General features: G+C 34.4%; 1 protein-coding gene across 2 annotated transcripts in view; it reads left to right on the top strand.

The window, feature by feature from the left end:
* The window catches only part of ZFHX4 (zinc finger homeobox 4), a 174,655-nt gene that overhangs the window by 28,068 nt on the left and 130,100 nt on the right, over positions 1-16,487 (top strand). For both annotated transcript variants that reach the window (XM_088149216.1, XM_088149215.1), the window contains exon 3: positions 1-353. This exon is cut by the window's left edge and continues 150 nt beyond it. In XM_088149216.1, coding sequence (XP_088005342.1) covers positions 1-353 — 353 coding nt within the window. The remainder of the gene's footprint in view (positions 354-16,487) is intronic.

Below are 16,487 nucleotides of genomic sequence, written 5' to 3'. Positions count from 1 at the left end.
CTGACAGCTTGGAGGCCCTAAGTGTGCATGTGAGCAGTGAACGTTCTCTCCCTGAAGAGGAGTGGAGGGCTGTCATTGGAGACATATACCAATGCAAGCTGTGTAACTACAACACACAGCTCAAAGCCAACTTCCAGCTCCACTGCAAGACTGACAAACACATGCAGAAATATCAACTGGTGGCACATATTAAGGAAGGAGGAAAAACGAATGAGTGGAGGCTGAAGTGCATTGCCATTGGCAACCCCGTTCACCTAAAATGTAATGCCTGTGACTACTACACCAACAGTGTGGATAAATTGCGCTTACACACCACCAATCACAGGCATGAGACAGCCTTGAAACTTTACAAGGTAAGCACCCACCAGTAATTTCAGCTGGCAGTTAATTTTCAAAATGACAGAAAAAGGAAATGTTGATTGATCTGCAAATTAAAGGTTTATTGAACATAAGAAAGTAACAAAAAATAGACTGCCACCTCAAAAATGGCACCTTAAACATGTTATTTAACTCTTTAATTGTCCATTTATTTATTTATTTAATCAATCAATCTTTACATTTTCATTATCAGCACAATCCTTTGCATGCATATTCAGAAGTAAATCCTATTGAGTTACCTGAGTTTTATTCCTAAATATGTGTGCATAGGATTTAGGTGAAATTGTTAAACTAAAAGTATCATGTACCTTATAATTACTTTTGTTAGCCAATTCTTAACTACAAAGGCTTTCACATATTTGAAGTGACAGTTGTTCACTACCGCATGTAAAAAAAATATACAGCTTCATGCTACTGATAAATCATAAATCATCTCAGCCAAAGCCTAAGACTTCAATATTTATTGAAAACATACACATCTGAACCATGTTTTTACTATGAGATTTACCAGCATGGTCTATTGTCTTTTTGCTTACTTCTTTTTCTAAGCCTTACCAAAACATGAAAAGATGTGATGTACAAATAAGTGTCAGCAGATAGGTAAATGTATTGATTTGAATCTTGGAAGAAAAATGCTTTGAATATGACAAGGTGATGAGTACCATTACAACCTAATATGCCATGATGCTTCCAAATTCTAATTGTTGGATAATGTTTTTAGTAGTGTTTTACTGGATTGCTTCATAGGGTTGTGCACATTCATTTCTGCATTCCAGATTTGTAATTGCTCTGGTGTTTTTTTTAATTTCTTTATCTGTAAGTTTTATTTAAAAGGTTTATACTGTTTAGGATACAGCATTGGCCATGAACAGAATCACTGTTGTGTGATGAGTAGCCATATACATTATCTGAATACAATGTAAAGTAAGTTTAACATACTGAAAGGTCTACTTTGGAAAGTATTACTGAGTAATACTAATACTGATATTTATTGACTAAAGCAGCTGTTGAAAAATAATGTATGCTTCTTCTCAAATCCAACTGTAAAATTGCATACATCTATAAAGTAAAAATAAAATAGGTAAATAGTTCTGTAGGTAACTTTTTTCCAACAAAGGCTAGTAAAAAAAAGTTAACTGTGTATAAATTATTGGAAGTTAGACAGATAGTTGAAAGCTGGTTTTTAAAGTCCAAAATAATAAGTATATATGTTGTATTTTGAATTAGATAAAGAATAAGTTGTTTTTCCCTTTTCCTCTCCTTTCTCTTTCCCCTCTGTGTAGGACAATTTTCTGAAAATATTTGGCCTTCAGCCTTTTCAGCCTTTTGCTTAGTAGCCCAATTCAGCCTTCTTATGCTTGACCTGCTCGAATTACATAATATGAAATTCATCTCCTTGGAGGTAGACTGTTAAAAGTATTACTCAGTGTTACGGTCTTCAGCTCCAAGTGGAATAGAGCTCTAGCTTTCTGCCGGTCTTCAAACACTTTAGGGAGGGTGATTTCATAAAAACTTTCTAGACATCTGGTAATCAAAAGACAGGTTTACAGACATATAGTTGTCATGAGTGCCTGACACCATTTTACTTTTCAATATGAGTTTAGAGATCTTCCTAAGTAATTGTATAATGTGGTGCTTATCAAGAAAGTAGATACCTCTGTATATGCTACTGTGAATTTTCTCCCATATCCATAATTCTTAGAAGTAATATTAATTTATATGTAATAAACTTACCAGGGTGAATCTTGCAGGATATTGAAGTAGTTGTCCTTACTCCTTTAAAACATGGTTTAGCAAAGATAAATGTTAGCAATAAAAACATGTAAGAAATTAAACAAAAGTATCACATTTTTTTTTTTTTTGGTCAAGGGCAATTGTTTTGTTGCAATTCCCAATTTAAGTATTTTACTTGAAGTACTGAGAGAATATGAAGACAGCTCTTAGAAAGTAAGCACTTAAATTACAGTGGAATCAGAATATTTGTATTAAAGCCATATAATTACAGTAATATCAAGCTGTCACTTGATTAGGTTCTATATCGCACATCTTGCTTTGTTTTAAAATGTGAGAGAGAATTGACTTTTGAAAGATTGCAATCAAAAGGCTTAAAGAGAAAGAAGAAATATTCTGTAAGCTAGATTTATAGAAATGTGTGATATTTGTCAAGAATCAATAATTAGCAATTAACAATATTTTTGCTAATTACAAGTAGGCGCTGTGCAAGAAAAAAATAGCACAGCTTATATAGTCTGTTTCTCTTTCTCCTTCTCTTTATACCACTTTTTTTTATATATAACTCAAGGTGGCGAACATACCTAATATTCGTGCCTCCTGTTTTCTTAACCTATTAAGATCAAATTAAATGAATTTTTCTGTAATATGGAGAGCAGGCCTATTCCATTTTTTTTTTCATGTATCTACTCTGCAGTATCTGTTGCACCCCCTTATGTTAAAGAGTTTTTTAACCAAATTTATCTGTAGGTTTTATTTAAAAGGTTTATACAGTTTAGGATACTGAATTGGCCATGTACAGAATCACTGTTATGAGATGGGAAGTGATATACATTATCTAAATAAAATGTAAAGCAATTTTAACACTCCCAGTGTTAAACACTGCTATAGAGTAGTAGAATACATCAAGGTGTGGTTGGGGGTCTGTTTTCCTTACCTCTCTTGTATGGTTAAATACAAATTAGACCTCTCATTGTGGCTGTGCACTAGAAGTATGAGATAAACATGTTTGTATAATAAAAACAAAACGAGCACATGTATGACTGCTCCATCATGTTTAGTTTAGCTGTGACATTGTACTGGCATAGCTGAATAGCTAGGGTTGGTGATAGTAGGCTACTGTTTAGAAGCCCAAGCAAGAAAGTCTCCAGATTTCTGAAAATTTCATAATGCTGTAGTGATTCTAAAGAGGCCACTTTTTAGCCCTGAATCTTACAATGCAAATCTATTTTTCTTGTTAAGTAATTTTTTATAAAACCAAATATGCCCCCCTCCCTCCCAAAACTCCAGAATATACACAGAGCTAGTGGGATTTAAAACAACATATAACTGTGGCCACTTTTGAATTACGTTAGGTTGGTTGACCCAACGTTTTCTATTTTGTGTCTGCAAACCATGGAAGTCCTAAACCTTTCATATGTGGATGCTGCATTTTGGTTTTATATGGATTTAATACCCATACTAAGAGTTTATTCAAAAAATAGAAGACGTTTTTATTCAGAGCTCTGATAATTTTACAGTATTACCTATCAAAGCACTGAGATGGTATGGACAACATGTTTTCCTTTTGTGGCAGAGAAGTGTTCTGCTTTCTGTTTAATTCCTGGAGTAAACTCTGGAAGGGGATTTATACAATTTTTAAAACCAAAAATAAAATAAAGTCCATTAGAGACACAAGAGTGATACCAGTGTGATTTTTGAGGGAAGATTATTTTTGTTGCTTGAAAGGGTCTTGCCTTTCTCCTCTAAAATAAATAAATGCTAAATACAAAAAATCATACAGGCATAGATTAATAGTTACAATACCCTAGGAGTTGATCAATTAATTCTAGAGGTTCCAAATTACAGCCATAAAATCATGGCTGACTTCTAACCCACTTCTAATCTCTGAAATCAACAGAAGAGAATGCTATTTTTGTGATAGTTTTTCCAATTTCTTAACTAAATTCTTCAGTCTTTCTTCTCCTTTGGTTTATGTAAAAATTAGATTCCTTAATCCGTAGTTTCAGGGAAATAGGCCTGATAATGAAATGGACTGGCAGAGAAAAGGAATTCTGTTGTCTAGCTAGTACTTGGGGAGAAGCACTTATTTTTGTCAGTCTCAAAATATAGCAATGAGAAAATGCATTTTTCTTGAAGGAAAATAATTGGAATCTTCACAACTGTACTGCTATTAAATGGGTATTATGGAATGAGGTTATGCCTGTTTCACCAGATCTGACAGGGTAGGCACACTCCACTGGTCCCCTTTCTTAAACTTGTCGATCCATGGAGGCATGTCTTCTCTGTTGCAGCACCTTCCCTCCCCCCTGAGATTTGGATGGCCCCAACCCTCTTGACCTTCCAGAAGGCCGTTTTTTCCCCAAGTGTTAGGGCCAGGATGCTAGGGGAACCAATATATTTGTGCGTTTTATGGAACTGTTTTGTGGTATGTTTGTTATTTGTTTGGTTTTGGTACTATACTATACTACAGACAGTCCTCTACTTACAAACAGGTTATGTTCCAAGAGGCTGTTTGTAAGTCCGTTTTGTTTATAAGTCCAACCAAGTAAAAAGTAAAAAAAAAAAAAAAGGAGGCAGGAGGCAGGGCAGTGCTGTGGTCAGAGGAGCCCTATCTTCTGCTGCCAATGCATTGCCTGATGAGGCAGGAGAGGGGGTGGTAGTGGGGGAGAGGGGAGAGGGGGCAGAGGCAGGCTGCAAACTAACCCTTTCCTGCCTTCGAAGAGGCTGGAGGTTTGCATTGGGGTTGGAGTTCCCAGAAAGGGTTAGTTTACACAGTGTGCTCTGTTGCTGGCTGGGCGACGCAGGAAAGGCAGTGGTGGCTCCCTGGACTAAGGGACAAGCCAGTGGGGTGCGGTGCACTCTATTGCTGGGTGAGACAGGAACCTCTGCCCCCTCTCCTGCCTCACCTGGTGATGGAGTGTGTTGGGTAAACTAACTGTAGGTTCAGCCCAAGGAACTCCACAAGACAGTACAGATACAGTTCTGTTGCATTTATTAGCTTCCACCTCCAAGACAGAACCTCTCCAGACTGAATCTAAACTTCCCAAGCCAGCAAGCCAAAACACCGTGGATTCCTAAGGTGGTGCCAGTCTCATCTTCTTAACCTTTCCACGCTCCTGCTGGGGGGTAAGGAAATGCTTATCTCCCTGAGCGTGGCCTTCATCAAACCATTCCATCACACTAACCCTTTCTGGGAATTCCAACTCTAATACAAACCTCCAGTGCAAAACGGAAGGCAGGAAAAAGTTGGTTTGTGGCGTACTACAAGCTAACCCTTTCCCGCTTTCTCCCACCTTCTCCCGCCTTCTAGTTCCGCCTTCCAGTTCTGACTGCTGGGTCCATCTTTTTCGTATTGGTAAAAGTTCTCAACACGAAAGTTCGCAAGTAGGGGACTGTCTGTATTTTAATGGGTTAGGGATTTTATATTGGTTTTTGTATATATTGTTTGCCATCCAGAGCTATGTTCTTTAGATGTGTGGCTGTATACGTTTTCTAAATAAATAACTGCTTTGAGGAAACAAACAGCAGCCTCAGAATTGCTTGAGTGTGGATAAGACCTTATGTAAGAAATGGAAGCTAATCAAATATTAAAACATTCCTGTCTACTGAATTAAAAAAAGTAATTTTTATAATTTGTTGCCTAGTATGACAAACCAATACTGGTTTTGCAAAGATATAAATAAAGAACATCTACTTTGAAGAAGGTGCCATTGCAGTGAATGAGACTTCTATAATACACTGATTATGGTATAAATATACTGCAATCAGAAGAATAAATGAAAAAATCCGGTTTGCTAATTTTTTGTTCTTTAATAGCAAGAATAAGCGTTATTGAATATTTCTTTACTATTTGGTTTTACACAGTCATTTACATATTTACTGGCACTTCAGAAAAGCAGTTAGGAGAGGCAAGAGCAGTATGAAAATTATTTTGCTTTTTTAATAGGCAATAATTGATTCATAATACTATTAATATTAGCATTAGTTTTACCCTTAACTTTAATTTTTCAAACACTAGAAAAGTTGGGTGACCTAATTCTAATTCAAGGTGAAAGGTTAGCTCTAAGGCATCATCTGCCTAAGAGCTTAGCTTTAAACTGATCAATTTAATGAAAATCTGTCTTGCAGATGTTGTTTTAATGTCTTTGGCAGGGTTTGGCCTGCTTAAACATTAGACGCAAGCTAGTAAACTTTATTTTTATTTGACCAGAACAACACCTTTTCTTTCATGTTTTATAGTAGAAAACATGTGGGCCACGGCAGAAGACTCAGGGCAGAAAGTGTTGATGATCTTTCCATAAGTATTCAGAAACACACTATCTTTATGTCTGTTGCTATTGATGATTGAGGAAACAAAGCTGCATTCATTGCTTCTAAGCATGTTTTGCTTTGATCCTTTAGAAAGAATTTCAGCTAGAATTGTCCTTGAAAAATACTTGCTTCTCATTTGCCTAAGGCAGAAGTAATAGCATTCCAAAACTATAATCAAGATCAAGCTAAATAAGTATTGGTTATTTATGAGAAAGTATACACTTGTATATATAGCAAAGGTTATACTGTGGTTTGGAAGCCATATGCCTTCCCATCCACCCTAACACAAGCAACTGCTTGCTTGCCAAGGAAGTGAATGGAATTTATTAAAGGCCTTGTCTGTACTGCAGACTGATGAACTTCCACGTGGCATATGGTACCATCCACCTGCACAGAAGCAGTAAGAAACCTTTCAACAGGCCAAATATATAATCTCTGGTTCTCATCATTTTTTTAAAAATGCTAATCAATTATGAGCATCATTAGTCTTAATTTGTGAATTTAGAATATTTGGGGAATGAAAAAAATGTAGATTTGTGATTTTAATGAGAAGCTATGAATTAAGACTTCTAATTTTTAATGGAGGCAATTTAAATGATAATACCAATAGGCCAGCATAGAATTTAATGGCGATTTATGAGTGTAAAATGATTTTGACAAATGTGAAATGGCTTTTTGAGCATAGCAGGAATGTTTGGGTCCTGTGAAAAATATAACATATCAGTAAACCTATTTATTTATTATTTGTTAAAAGTATGTATAAATCACTGGGATAAGCTCCCTAGTTGGTAAGACTTCTCCAAGTTAATTTAGCATCTCCATAGTAATAGTCAAATATATCACAGTATCAATCTTAGCCTAGGGAGAACTTATTCATCACAGAAGTCAGTTTTCACTATACCTACTTCCAAATTTATTAAATCTTTCTCTGCCTTTTAATCCTCCCAAGTCCAAAGGGAAGTAAGTTTTGCCTTCAACCTTCCTGGACCATGTTATCCGGAAACTCACTCTTCTCTATCTTTCACTAGGTTGTCTCTTCCCCACCAGTTATACCTTATCCTCTGCAGTTTCAGATATCCCTGAAATATAGTGTCCTTCCAATAAATCTGTAATTATCATCACATAGGACCTTACTGATAAGCCAAGTTTGCATCGAGGGGCAACTTCTCTGAACATTTGCTTATCAGAAGTTTCAAAATGAAACTAAAAATTGGAGGAATGTATCAAAATCATAAAAAAGAAGAAAATTAAAAACAGACATTTACTTGAATTATTCCAAAACAATATTGAAATCTGTCCAACTTCCAATTCCATACATGTAATTCTGAAGAAAGGATCCTGCATTGTCTACCCTCTGGCCTTGTCTTTCTTGATTAGACATAAACAGTAAAACCTTGATTCAACTGATTTTGTGGACTTTGGATACAAGATGAAAAATATTGGTTCAGCTGACATCAGCTGAAAATAATGGACAAAGTCCATTTTATCTGAGGGAATCCAGATGATTCATTTAAATGTAATTATGCAAGTAATTAATTAGAATTGTATAATTATGCAAATGATATACATGATGTAATGGTATGTGGAAAAGACCTTGGGAGACAGGGCGAAGAGATGCTGCCTAGGGAACGGTCAGATAAGAGACAGCATAGCCCACAGCTGCAAAATTGAGAGGGCAACAGGCTCAGAAGAGACCCTCCCTAATTTCTCAGGGTGTAAGGAGATGGGGAGAGAATTGTACTTTCAGACTTGCAAGATTCTGTTAATGTAGCCTTACAGTAAAGTAGAATTGGCTCATCTAGTCGTGTTTCCTGTCTGGTCTTCCTGGTAAGGCTGACACATGGACACAAATGAGGTAAATGAGGTAATAATTAGGCATTTATTGAAATGTTGTAAAGTAATACAGATAACTATGGATTATATTGATCCCCTGCATCCCTTACAGGTGCCACTGTAAAAGTGTTTCTGAAGATGATCATAGAAAAAGGTTGTTTTTCTGGAAGCTGGGCTTTAAGATGTTCAGGGCTTTATTAGTCAAAACCTGGACCTTGAATTGGGCTGAAAAACAAACTGGAAGCCAGGATAGTCAATACAAAGCTGATTCTATAAAGTCCATTGGCAGACTTTAGTCTGGCTACCATGATTTGCAGTTGTAGTAGTCTGAATATTTTCCAATTTAAGGCAAATGTAGTGAATAAAAAGGTCCAACATTGTTATTGGCAAGCTGCATTGTTTTGTAACCTTAACTTTTTGCACAGGAATTAATTTAGTACCTTTTTCCCCATCTGTTTTTATGTCTTTGATTCATTCCTCTTGTTAAAATGCAATATAATTGCATAATCCTCTCCTTAAGTGGCATTCCCTTGGGTGATGCTGACGCTGTAATGTGTTTATTTTAAACAAAAGTTTACTGTAATCCTTTGTTTCGTCAACAAATTACTGCTACCAGCCTTTAAAAGATCCCAATGTAACTAGATTATAGTAAAATGTTTAACATCACATACTGAACAGCTAGAAGAACAAATGGAGCATTGACTGTGTTTTATGGGATGGATTTATAGTCAGTCTTTGGGTCACTTAGGGCTAAGAATTTTCATGGTCAACTGGTTGGGTCTGCTAGCTAGCATCTTCAGCAGGAAATGTAAATACCATATAGCACCTGCCATTCAGCTGAACGGCTAATATTCCTTTGCCTTTGGAAGGGAAGATTCTAGCTCTTCAAGTCTGGTTCAAAGTAGAAGGCTTAATTGCACAAGCCTTGCTCTGCATCTGTCATCAATGAAGCAGAATAGTCTGTCTGGCTTCCCTAATGCTGTTTGCATATTTGTATTTTAAATTAGTCAAAGATATTGTTTCATTTATTGTGCCACCTTGCTTATGAATGATAGAACTGGGATTTAGGTGACAAGACGAGTATACCTCCAGTGAACATTGCTTGCAATTTTCTCATTATTCTTATTATGGATGAAAGTATCAGTGTTAAGAATTTAAAAATTGGATTTGGAAAAGTATGTAAGAAATAACAAGGAAAAGCCATTCAAAGTACATCCTATGTTTGTTTGCTTTATTTTGTTTAGCATGCAATAGTAGTACTTGATCAATGTAGAATTAACAGAGCCTCATTATTTCCATTTCAATAGCCTTGTAGTAAATTTAAATTTTAAAATCAAATATCATAGATTTCTGCAACTCCACTTATTGAACTGTCATAGTCCCATTGACAGTAAAAGAGTTTGGAATATTATGTAGTGCTTATTTGGATAAAAATTTCCTGCAAAAGGAAATTTGAATGTTTGAGTACATTCAAGCATCAAAGCATGCTTTTTAACATTTTTGTAGTCATTTGTTTAGATGAAAGTTATTCTTTGCTTGTTGTTTAAATGTATTTGTTACTGGAATGTATTTCACATTTTAACAGGGGTTTAAGATTTGTGATCATTTTAGTCTGAAATTTAATCCCACTGACTATACATATGCATCAAGACATTTGAATTATGCTATTATCTTCATATGTATGGTGCTAAGAACTGTTTTTCATATGTATAGTGCTTCATATGTATAGTGCTAAGAACTACAATTCACTACTATATTGAAATACATAGGCGGTGGTATTATTATTATTATTATTATTATTATTATTATTATATTTCTATCCTGCTTTATATATAACTCAGGGCAGCAATCACTCCTATTACTCCTGCCTCCTTTTTTCCCACAACAATAGATGTTTTAAATGAAGTAGTGAGAAAGTAGTAAAAAAATAACTCTTTATAATCATTTTAAAGAGTTATTTTTCTTTTAAATTAGAAAATATAGAAGTAATACGTAAATAATATAAGCATACTGTTTTATAATACCATTTACAAAGCTTTTTTTTTTAAAAGCATATACTGAACTGAGGGGATATCATCCTCCAACATAGTCTTTTAATTGTTATTTTCAGTGCCTTAGAAAGATAGAAATATATATATATACTATTTAAGTAAAACTGTAGCCAGTCTTTGTGGAAACATGATTTGAAATTTTATGTAGAAGTACTTTATATGTCTTTCTCTTAATGAGAAATAAATATTGGGATATTACATTAAAAATTTTCCTTACACTCAGAACATTGCAATATGTTGTGCAATCTGTTCATTTATTATTTGCTCATTATAATATATACCCAATTTCCACCAAGAAATCAAGGCATTATACATAATGGACGTTCCTCCATTTTTCTCCAATAACAACTCTGTGATGTAAATGGGGCTGCGAGAGAATAACTGGTCCAAAGTTCCTCAGTGACCTTTAGTTTCATTTCTACAAGGCTTCTCATTTTCACAAAACATGTTTTATCTGAGAAACTTTATAGTACATGTTAAGAAGTTGGACATCTTTTATAATGTATGGGCAGCTACTGAGTAAATGCCACAGTTTGTATATCAAATTATCAGACTGGAAAGTGAGTAATGAGTGATAAAATATGCAAGAGTGCTATTCTGATGAGTTGACTGTAGAGAACAAGGTGTACATTCACTGCTACATCCATAATTAAATTATTTGCCTAACATATGTATAGCTATGTTATTTCTGTGGGAATCCCTAACACTACATCTTAACAATTCTATCCAAGCCAGAAGATATGACCAAAATGTAAAAAATAGGCTAAAGCTGCATGGGTGCATAAAAACGGCAGTTATCATGAAGTTTCTGTGTGTGTGTGTGCACACATACACCCTTTGATTTTATGTATCAGGAGGACAGAATAAAATCATTCTTAAAGTGCAAAATGTTACATATTTGGTATTTGTAATTACTGATGCTTTTCTAGATTAACATAAGCAACACAACCTTTTTTCTTAATATATCAGAGCTGGAAGTCATACATTATCATTATTTTTTTTAAGGTTGTGTCTTGGGGCATGCATATCACAGTGAAATAGTGTTTGTTTGACCTTCTCATCCCCAGAACAGGGGTACGTTTACATGAAAGGTAAAGTTCTTAGTGGGGTATCAAAAACAAACATGTCATGGAAATGACCCTATTGGTGTCCAAAGTAATTGAGTTAACCCTGCTGTAATATAGTTTCCAGATATGAAGCACTATCTAATATAATCCCAAGTGAAAACTGCAAGTGCTTTTCTCTTTATGAAGCAAAAACATTACAATAGTCTTTAGCTTTTGAGATAAAAGATATTGAAAGAAACTGTACTGATGTGTACATGTCAGTGTCTAAACTTGTGGTATTGAAACAATAACAAAAGATGGAAAAAGTATCTAAAATTATGCTTTGTTCTTCCCTCTTATCAATCGTCGGTAATCTTATATGAGAGCACTTACCTATTTAGAGTTTCTATTCTTTGACCCAGTACTAATCACTGCTCAGAATTCGTCATAAGGCAAACAGTTTCATGCCATGAATGATATATTCCATATATTCAAAATTCAATATTTTAAACACAATTATTCAAACTTACAAAAAATGATGAAACAAAAGATTAGGGTTTTTTTTTCTGCCTTAATGTTTAACACATCATTTATATATCTAAATGGTTACTTAGATATTAAAGATAGATTATATTAGGTAGTCTTTAAAATTTAACTCTCTTTATCTTGTCCAAACAATTATGCTTTTGGTATACCAGTATAGTTAAGGACAGTGAGTGCTTAATATTAGCTTTTATTGAGTTGTGACCTAAAAGTCTGTTTCCAACTCTGAGAAGGCATGATGAATAAGAATCTGCATGGGGAAGTTTGAAGAATAGAAAAACATTTGATAGATACTGCAGTGATTCTGGATGTAGTGAACAGATGCCAAGAGTGGAATTAATCTGTAGATAAATTTGTTCAGTTCCTTTTAAAACAGTCTAAATTAGTAGCCATTCCAACCTGTGATGATCACTTTCTGTGAATTCCACATCTACTGGTTGTATAAATATGTATTTCCTTTTATCATTTCTGATTCTCTCACATTTTGTTTCAATGGATATTCCATGGAGGGGACACTTGTTCCTAGTCTCATTTTCCATAACGTGCAGGATTTTATATACCTCTCTTATCTCCCCTTAACCACCTTTGCTCCAGGCTAAAAGGCCAAATTTTCTGTAGTCATTTGTCAGATAAAAGCTGTTCTAAACATTTGGTTGCTCTTTTCTGTATTTTTTCCATTTTGAGGTGCTGTGACCAGAACTGTACATACTAACTCATGTGCAAAATCATTGTAGTTTTAAGTAAAGGCATTATATTGATTGTTTTATTATCAGTTCCCTTCTTAATTATTCCAAGCATGAGATTTGCTTTTTCTCCTTCTCCTTCTCCTTCTCCTTCTCCTTCTCCTTCTCCTTCTCCTTCTCCTTCTCCTTCTCCTTCTCCTTCTCCTTCTCCTTCTCCTCCTATTACAGCCAGACCCTGGGTTGACATTTTCATTTTGCTCTCCACTATGACTCCACTAATTAATCACTGAAAGCTTCAAAAGTATATGAGAAGTTGGGAATATGTGTGCCAGTGTGCATATCTCAGTTTTTTCTTAAACAGAACTGAAACAATTTGGAGAGATCTTTTTGATATTACTGTCCTGAAGAGTTAGTTATCATCACCAAATTTGGTAATTTTCCTGCTCATCCCCTAATTCTAGATAATTTATGAGCAAATCCCAACAACAGTTTAGAAAACACCATTCTGAACATCTCTCTGATGTGATAATGGTCCATCTATCTCTTATCTCATTTTTAATTCTTAACTAGTTATCAATACATGAAAGCATCTGTTCTCTTATTCCACAGCTCCTGAGACTGCTCAGGAGCATTTGGTGAGATACTTTGTCAAAGACTGCTTGGTCACATATTGACATTCAGCACAAGTCTAAAGGTTGTGTGAGACAAGACAAGACATACCTTGTAGAAGCCATGCTGGCTCCTTTTCAGAAGGGTTATTCTACATATTTCATTATTTTTTTTAATACTTTTTACCATTTTCCAAGAACAGACATTAAGCTTACTAGCTTAATATTTCATACGTATTGATTTAGATCCCATTCTAATAATTAGAGCCACATTGGCAATTTGTTCTGGAGAACTGAACTATCGTCAATCTTAAAAAGAGCTTTCATCTTTTTGTTAATAGTTCACATTTGAGTTCATTAAGAGTCCTTGAATGGATCTTATCTGTCCTGTATCCTTAGCAGTAAAGACAGAAGCAAAGACTTCATTTAGTCTTTTAGAAATGTCTGTCTTTAATAGATTTCTTACACTCCCGCTGCCCAGCAGCTTCCCTGATTGTCTCCTGTGTTGAATATATTTAAATAATTATTTTGTTGTTATTCTTAACATTTTTACTGTATAATCTACAGTATGACTCTCTGATTATATAATGATATAATAATACTGTAAAGTAAATTCCTCATTATTAACAAAGAAAACTAATTGTCTCAGTTAAAATATTAGAGCAGCTAATATTTTCTATCACTGTGTTATAAACAAGAAATAGGTAAAATGTTTGTCGTATTTCTTAGGGCTGGGCAATCCTTGGGATTCAGTCTCCAAAACGTTTTTCAGTGCATGTGAGAGCGTAAAGGTAGCACCTGTCTGCAACACCTTAAAGCAGCTGTTTCCTTTGCTGAAATCTCACTAAAACTATGGAGGGCATGTGGGCAGTCCTGGGGGAAAATCACTGCTACTTTAAGGAGTTATAAGCAGGTGCTACATTTGTACTCTGTATGTACTAAAAGACCTTTTGGAGGTTGAATCAAAGGAGTTACACAACCCTAATCCTTAACACTCCTAAAAACTCATTTGAAAGATTAAGTTTGATGTGTGGTCCCATACTTTAATGACAAAATGGAGCAGTTTGAGAGGAGAGCAGCAAAGACAAAATATTTGCCATATAAGTTCAATTAAGAAAGGCTTAAGAAAACAAACAAGCTTGTTTTAGAAAAAAGGACGGCAGTACATAGATGGGAAAAAGCATAAATAGGCTTCAGTAAAATAGATTACTATATATAGACCGACAGTAGTTTTCGTATTTATGGGAAGGAATTTGGACTATGATTCAAAAATATTTTTTTTTACATTGGCTTTATGACATTAATAAAAGCTAATCCTTTTGACTAAAATATTCAAATTCAGTGCCTTGCTCACTTCATAATACATTACTAATTGATTCTTTACTGTGGATAAGTTACACTAAAGCCAAATAGATCAACTGAACTTGAATGGTTCAGCTGTAATGTTTTAAAAAGGTATTTCTTCAGCCCAATGTATAATGCACATACCGAACAATACTTTCTTTCAACTTGTGTTATAACTGAAATTCAGAAATTAAAGTGATTAAAAATTCTCAACCAACATCAAAGCAAGAAATAATATTTTGTTTGAGATTTGTGTATGTATTTATTCAGAAACAGTTGCATTGATTTCCTGATCTGTAATAGCTTGCTGTATAAATTAAAAATACCATGAATGAAAGAAATGCCGTTGTATATATGTATGGGTTTTAGTTTCAGGATTAAAAATGTAAAGGCCAGTTTGTATGTATAATTTAAAAACATTTTTTTTTATTTCCTTTGTTTAGGATTGTATGAAAGAAAGCAATATGCTATATAGTCTCGTCCTTATTTTGATTTAGTGTTATTGCTTGAAAGAAAAGAGCATTATGATTTCACCCCCTAAAAACATGTTTTTGAGGAAACAGAGATAGAATACCAAACAGAGGATTTAACTTCAGAATTGTGTTCCTATTGTATTCACTGGCATTTTTCTATCTGTGGCTACGTTAGTCGGTTTAAGACTTGCATCCTTTGTTTTAGTGCTGGGAGACTTGTGGAAAAACAAAGGCAATAAATTCAATTTCCTTGACTTCTCCATATAATATGTAGTGGAAAAAATTTGCCACATAAAATAGTGTACAAGAAGTGAATTGATGAAGAATAGCCTTGATTTTACATTTCTGTCTGTCACTCTGCTGCCTGTTCTTTCCTTGTGCTTCTGTAAAGCGTCTTTTGTAGATCCAAATAACCTAAATGGTTTCATGTCATCTGCTGCCTTTGCCACCTCATTGGCCATACCCTTTTCAGATCATTAATAATTACATTAAGCAAGACTTGTCTTACTATGGAACATTTGGGCAACCCCCTTGAATTTTTTTCCATGTCGTATATGGACCATTAATTCCCAATTTGTTTTGTAACTCTTTTATATCATGACAGTAGTTTAGTTTTCATCCTACAAGTTCACAATTTCTTAGCAGCCTTTTCTGAACAGCATTATCAAATTATTAAAAAAGGAGAAAGAAGCAGTTTGTACTTTTTAAAATTCTTAGTTTAATTACTTTTAATGATTCAATATTCACCTAAAAGCCACGAAGTAGAAAATGATACTACTGTATGTCTTTTCATATTTTCAAGATGGTCTGACAAATCTGTACATTTTCACTGAACCTTAATCATTTTTTGTTTTCTCAGTCTAGTAGCTGGTGGAAATAAAATGACTTGCATTGTTCTCTACTATTAATACCAGAAATTAAGATACAGGATGTTGGAAACCTATACAAATCTATTTTGGGGGGTGTTAAGAGAAATGTTATCAAGACCATAAAAATCACAGGGTTCTATTGAACATATGGTTGCACAGGAAAGTCTACTAATCTATTATCTTCTTGTGAGTTACACAAATCACTTTGACTTGTTATCTCAGCAAAGATTTCTTTAGCGTGAAATAAAACTCATGCATTTGAGCTGTTTGGTTTATACTGACAATCCTTATACCTTGTAAGATATATTTTATTCATTATTTCATTTTTTTTGTTTGATATTATAACTGTAATCCTAATCTATAAGGCATGTTTGTGGATAGACAGTACTGAATCAGTTTAGAATACATTTCAGTTCTATTTTAGTATATTAACAAGACCTAGAATGATATCCTGGGTGTAGCCTTCCATGCGTTCTTCCATAGAAGAAATTCACTTCTGTGTTCTGTAGTAATAAGTATATCTCAGTTAGTAATCTGGTCAAGGATATTCTTAAATGTTAGTGTCTCTTAGCTGTATACCACAAGTGTATGGAATTCTTGTGGCTTAACTATTG

Source organism: Python bivittatus, unplaced genomic scaffold (assembly GCF_059951505.1).
Source record: "Python bivittatus isolate LINGU-HERP-01145 unplaced genomic scaffold, Pbiv_v1 ctg000590_np1212, whole genome shotgun sequence".
NCBI lineage: Eukaryota > Metazoa > Chordata > Lepidosauria > Squamata > Pythonidae > Python > Python bivittatus.
Note: the sequence above shows the minus strand (reverse complement) of the source record. Positions and strands in the feature narration are given on the sequence as shown.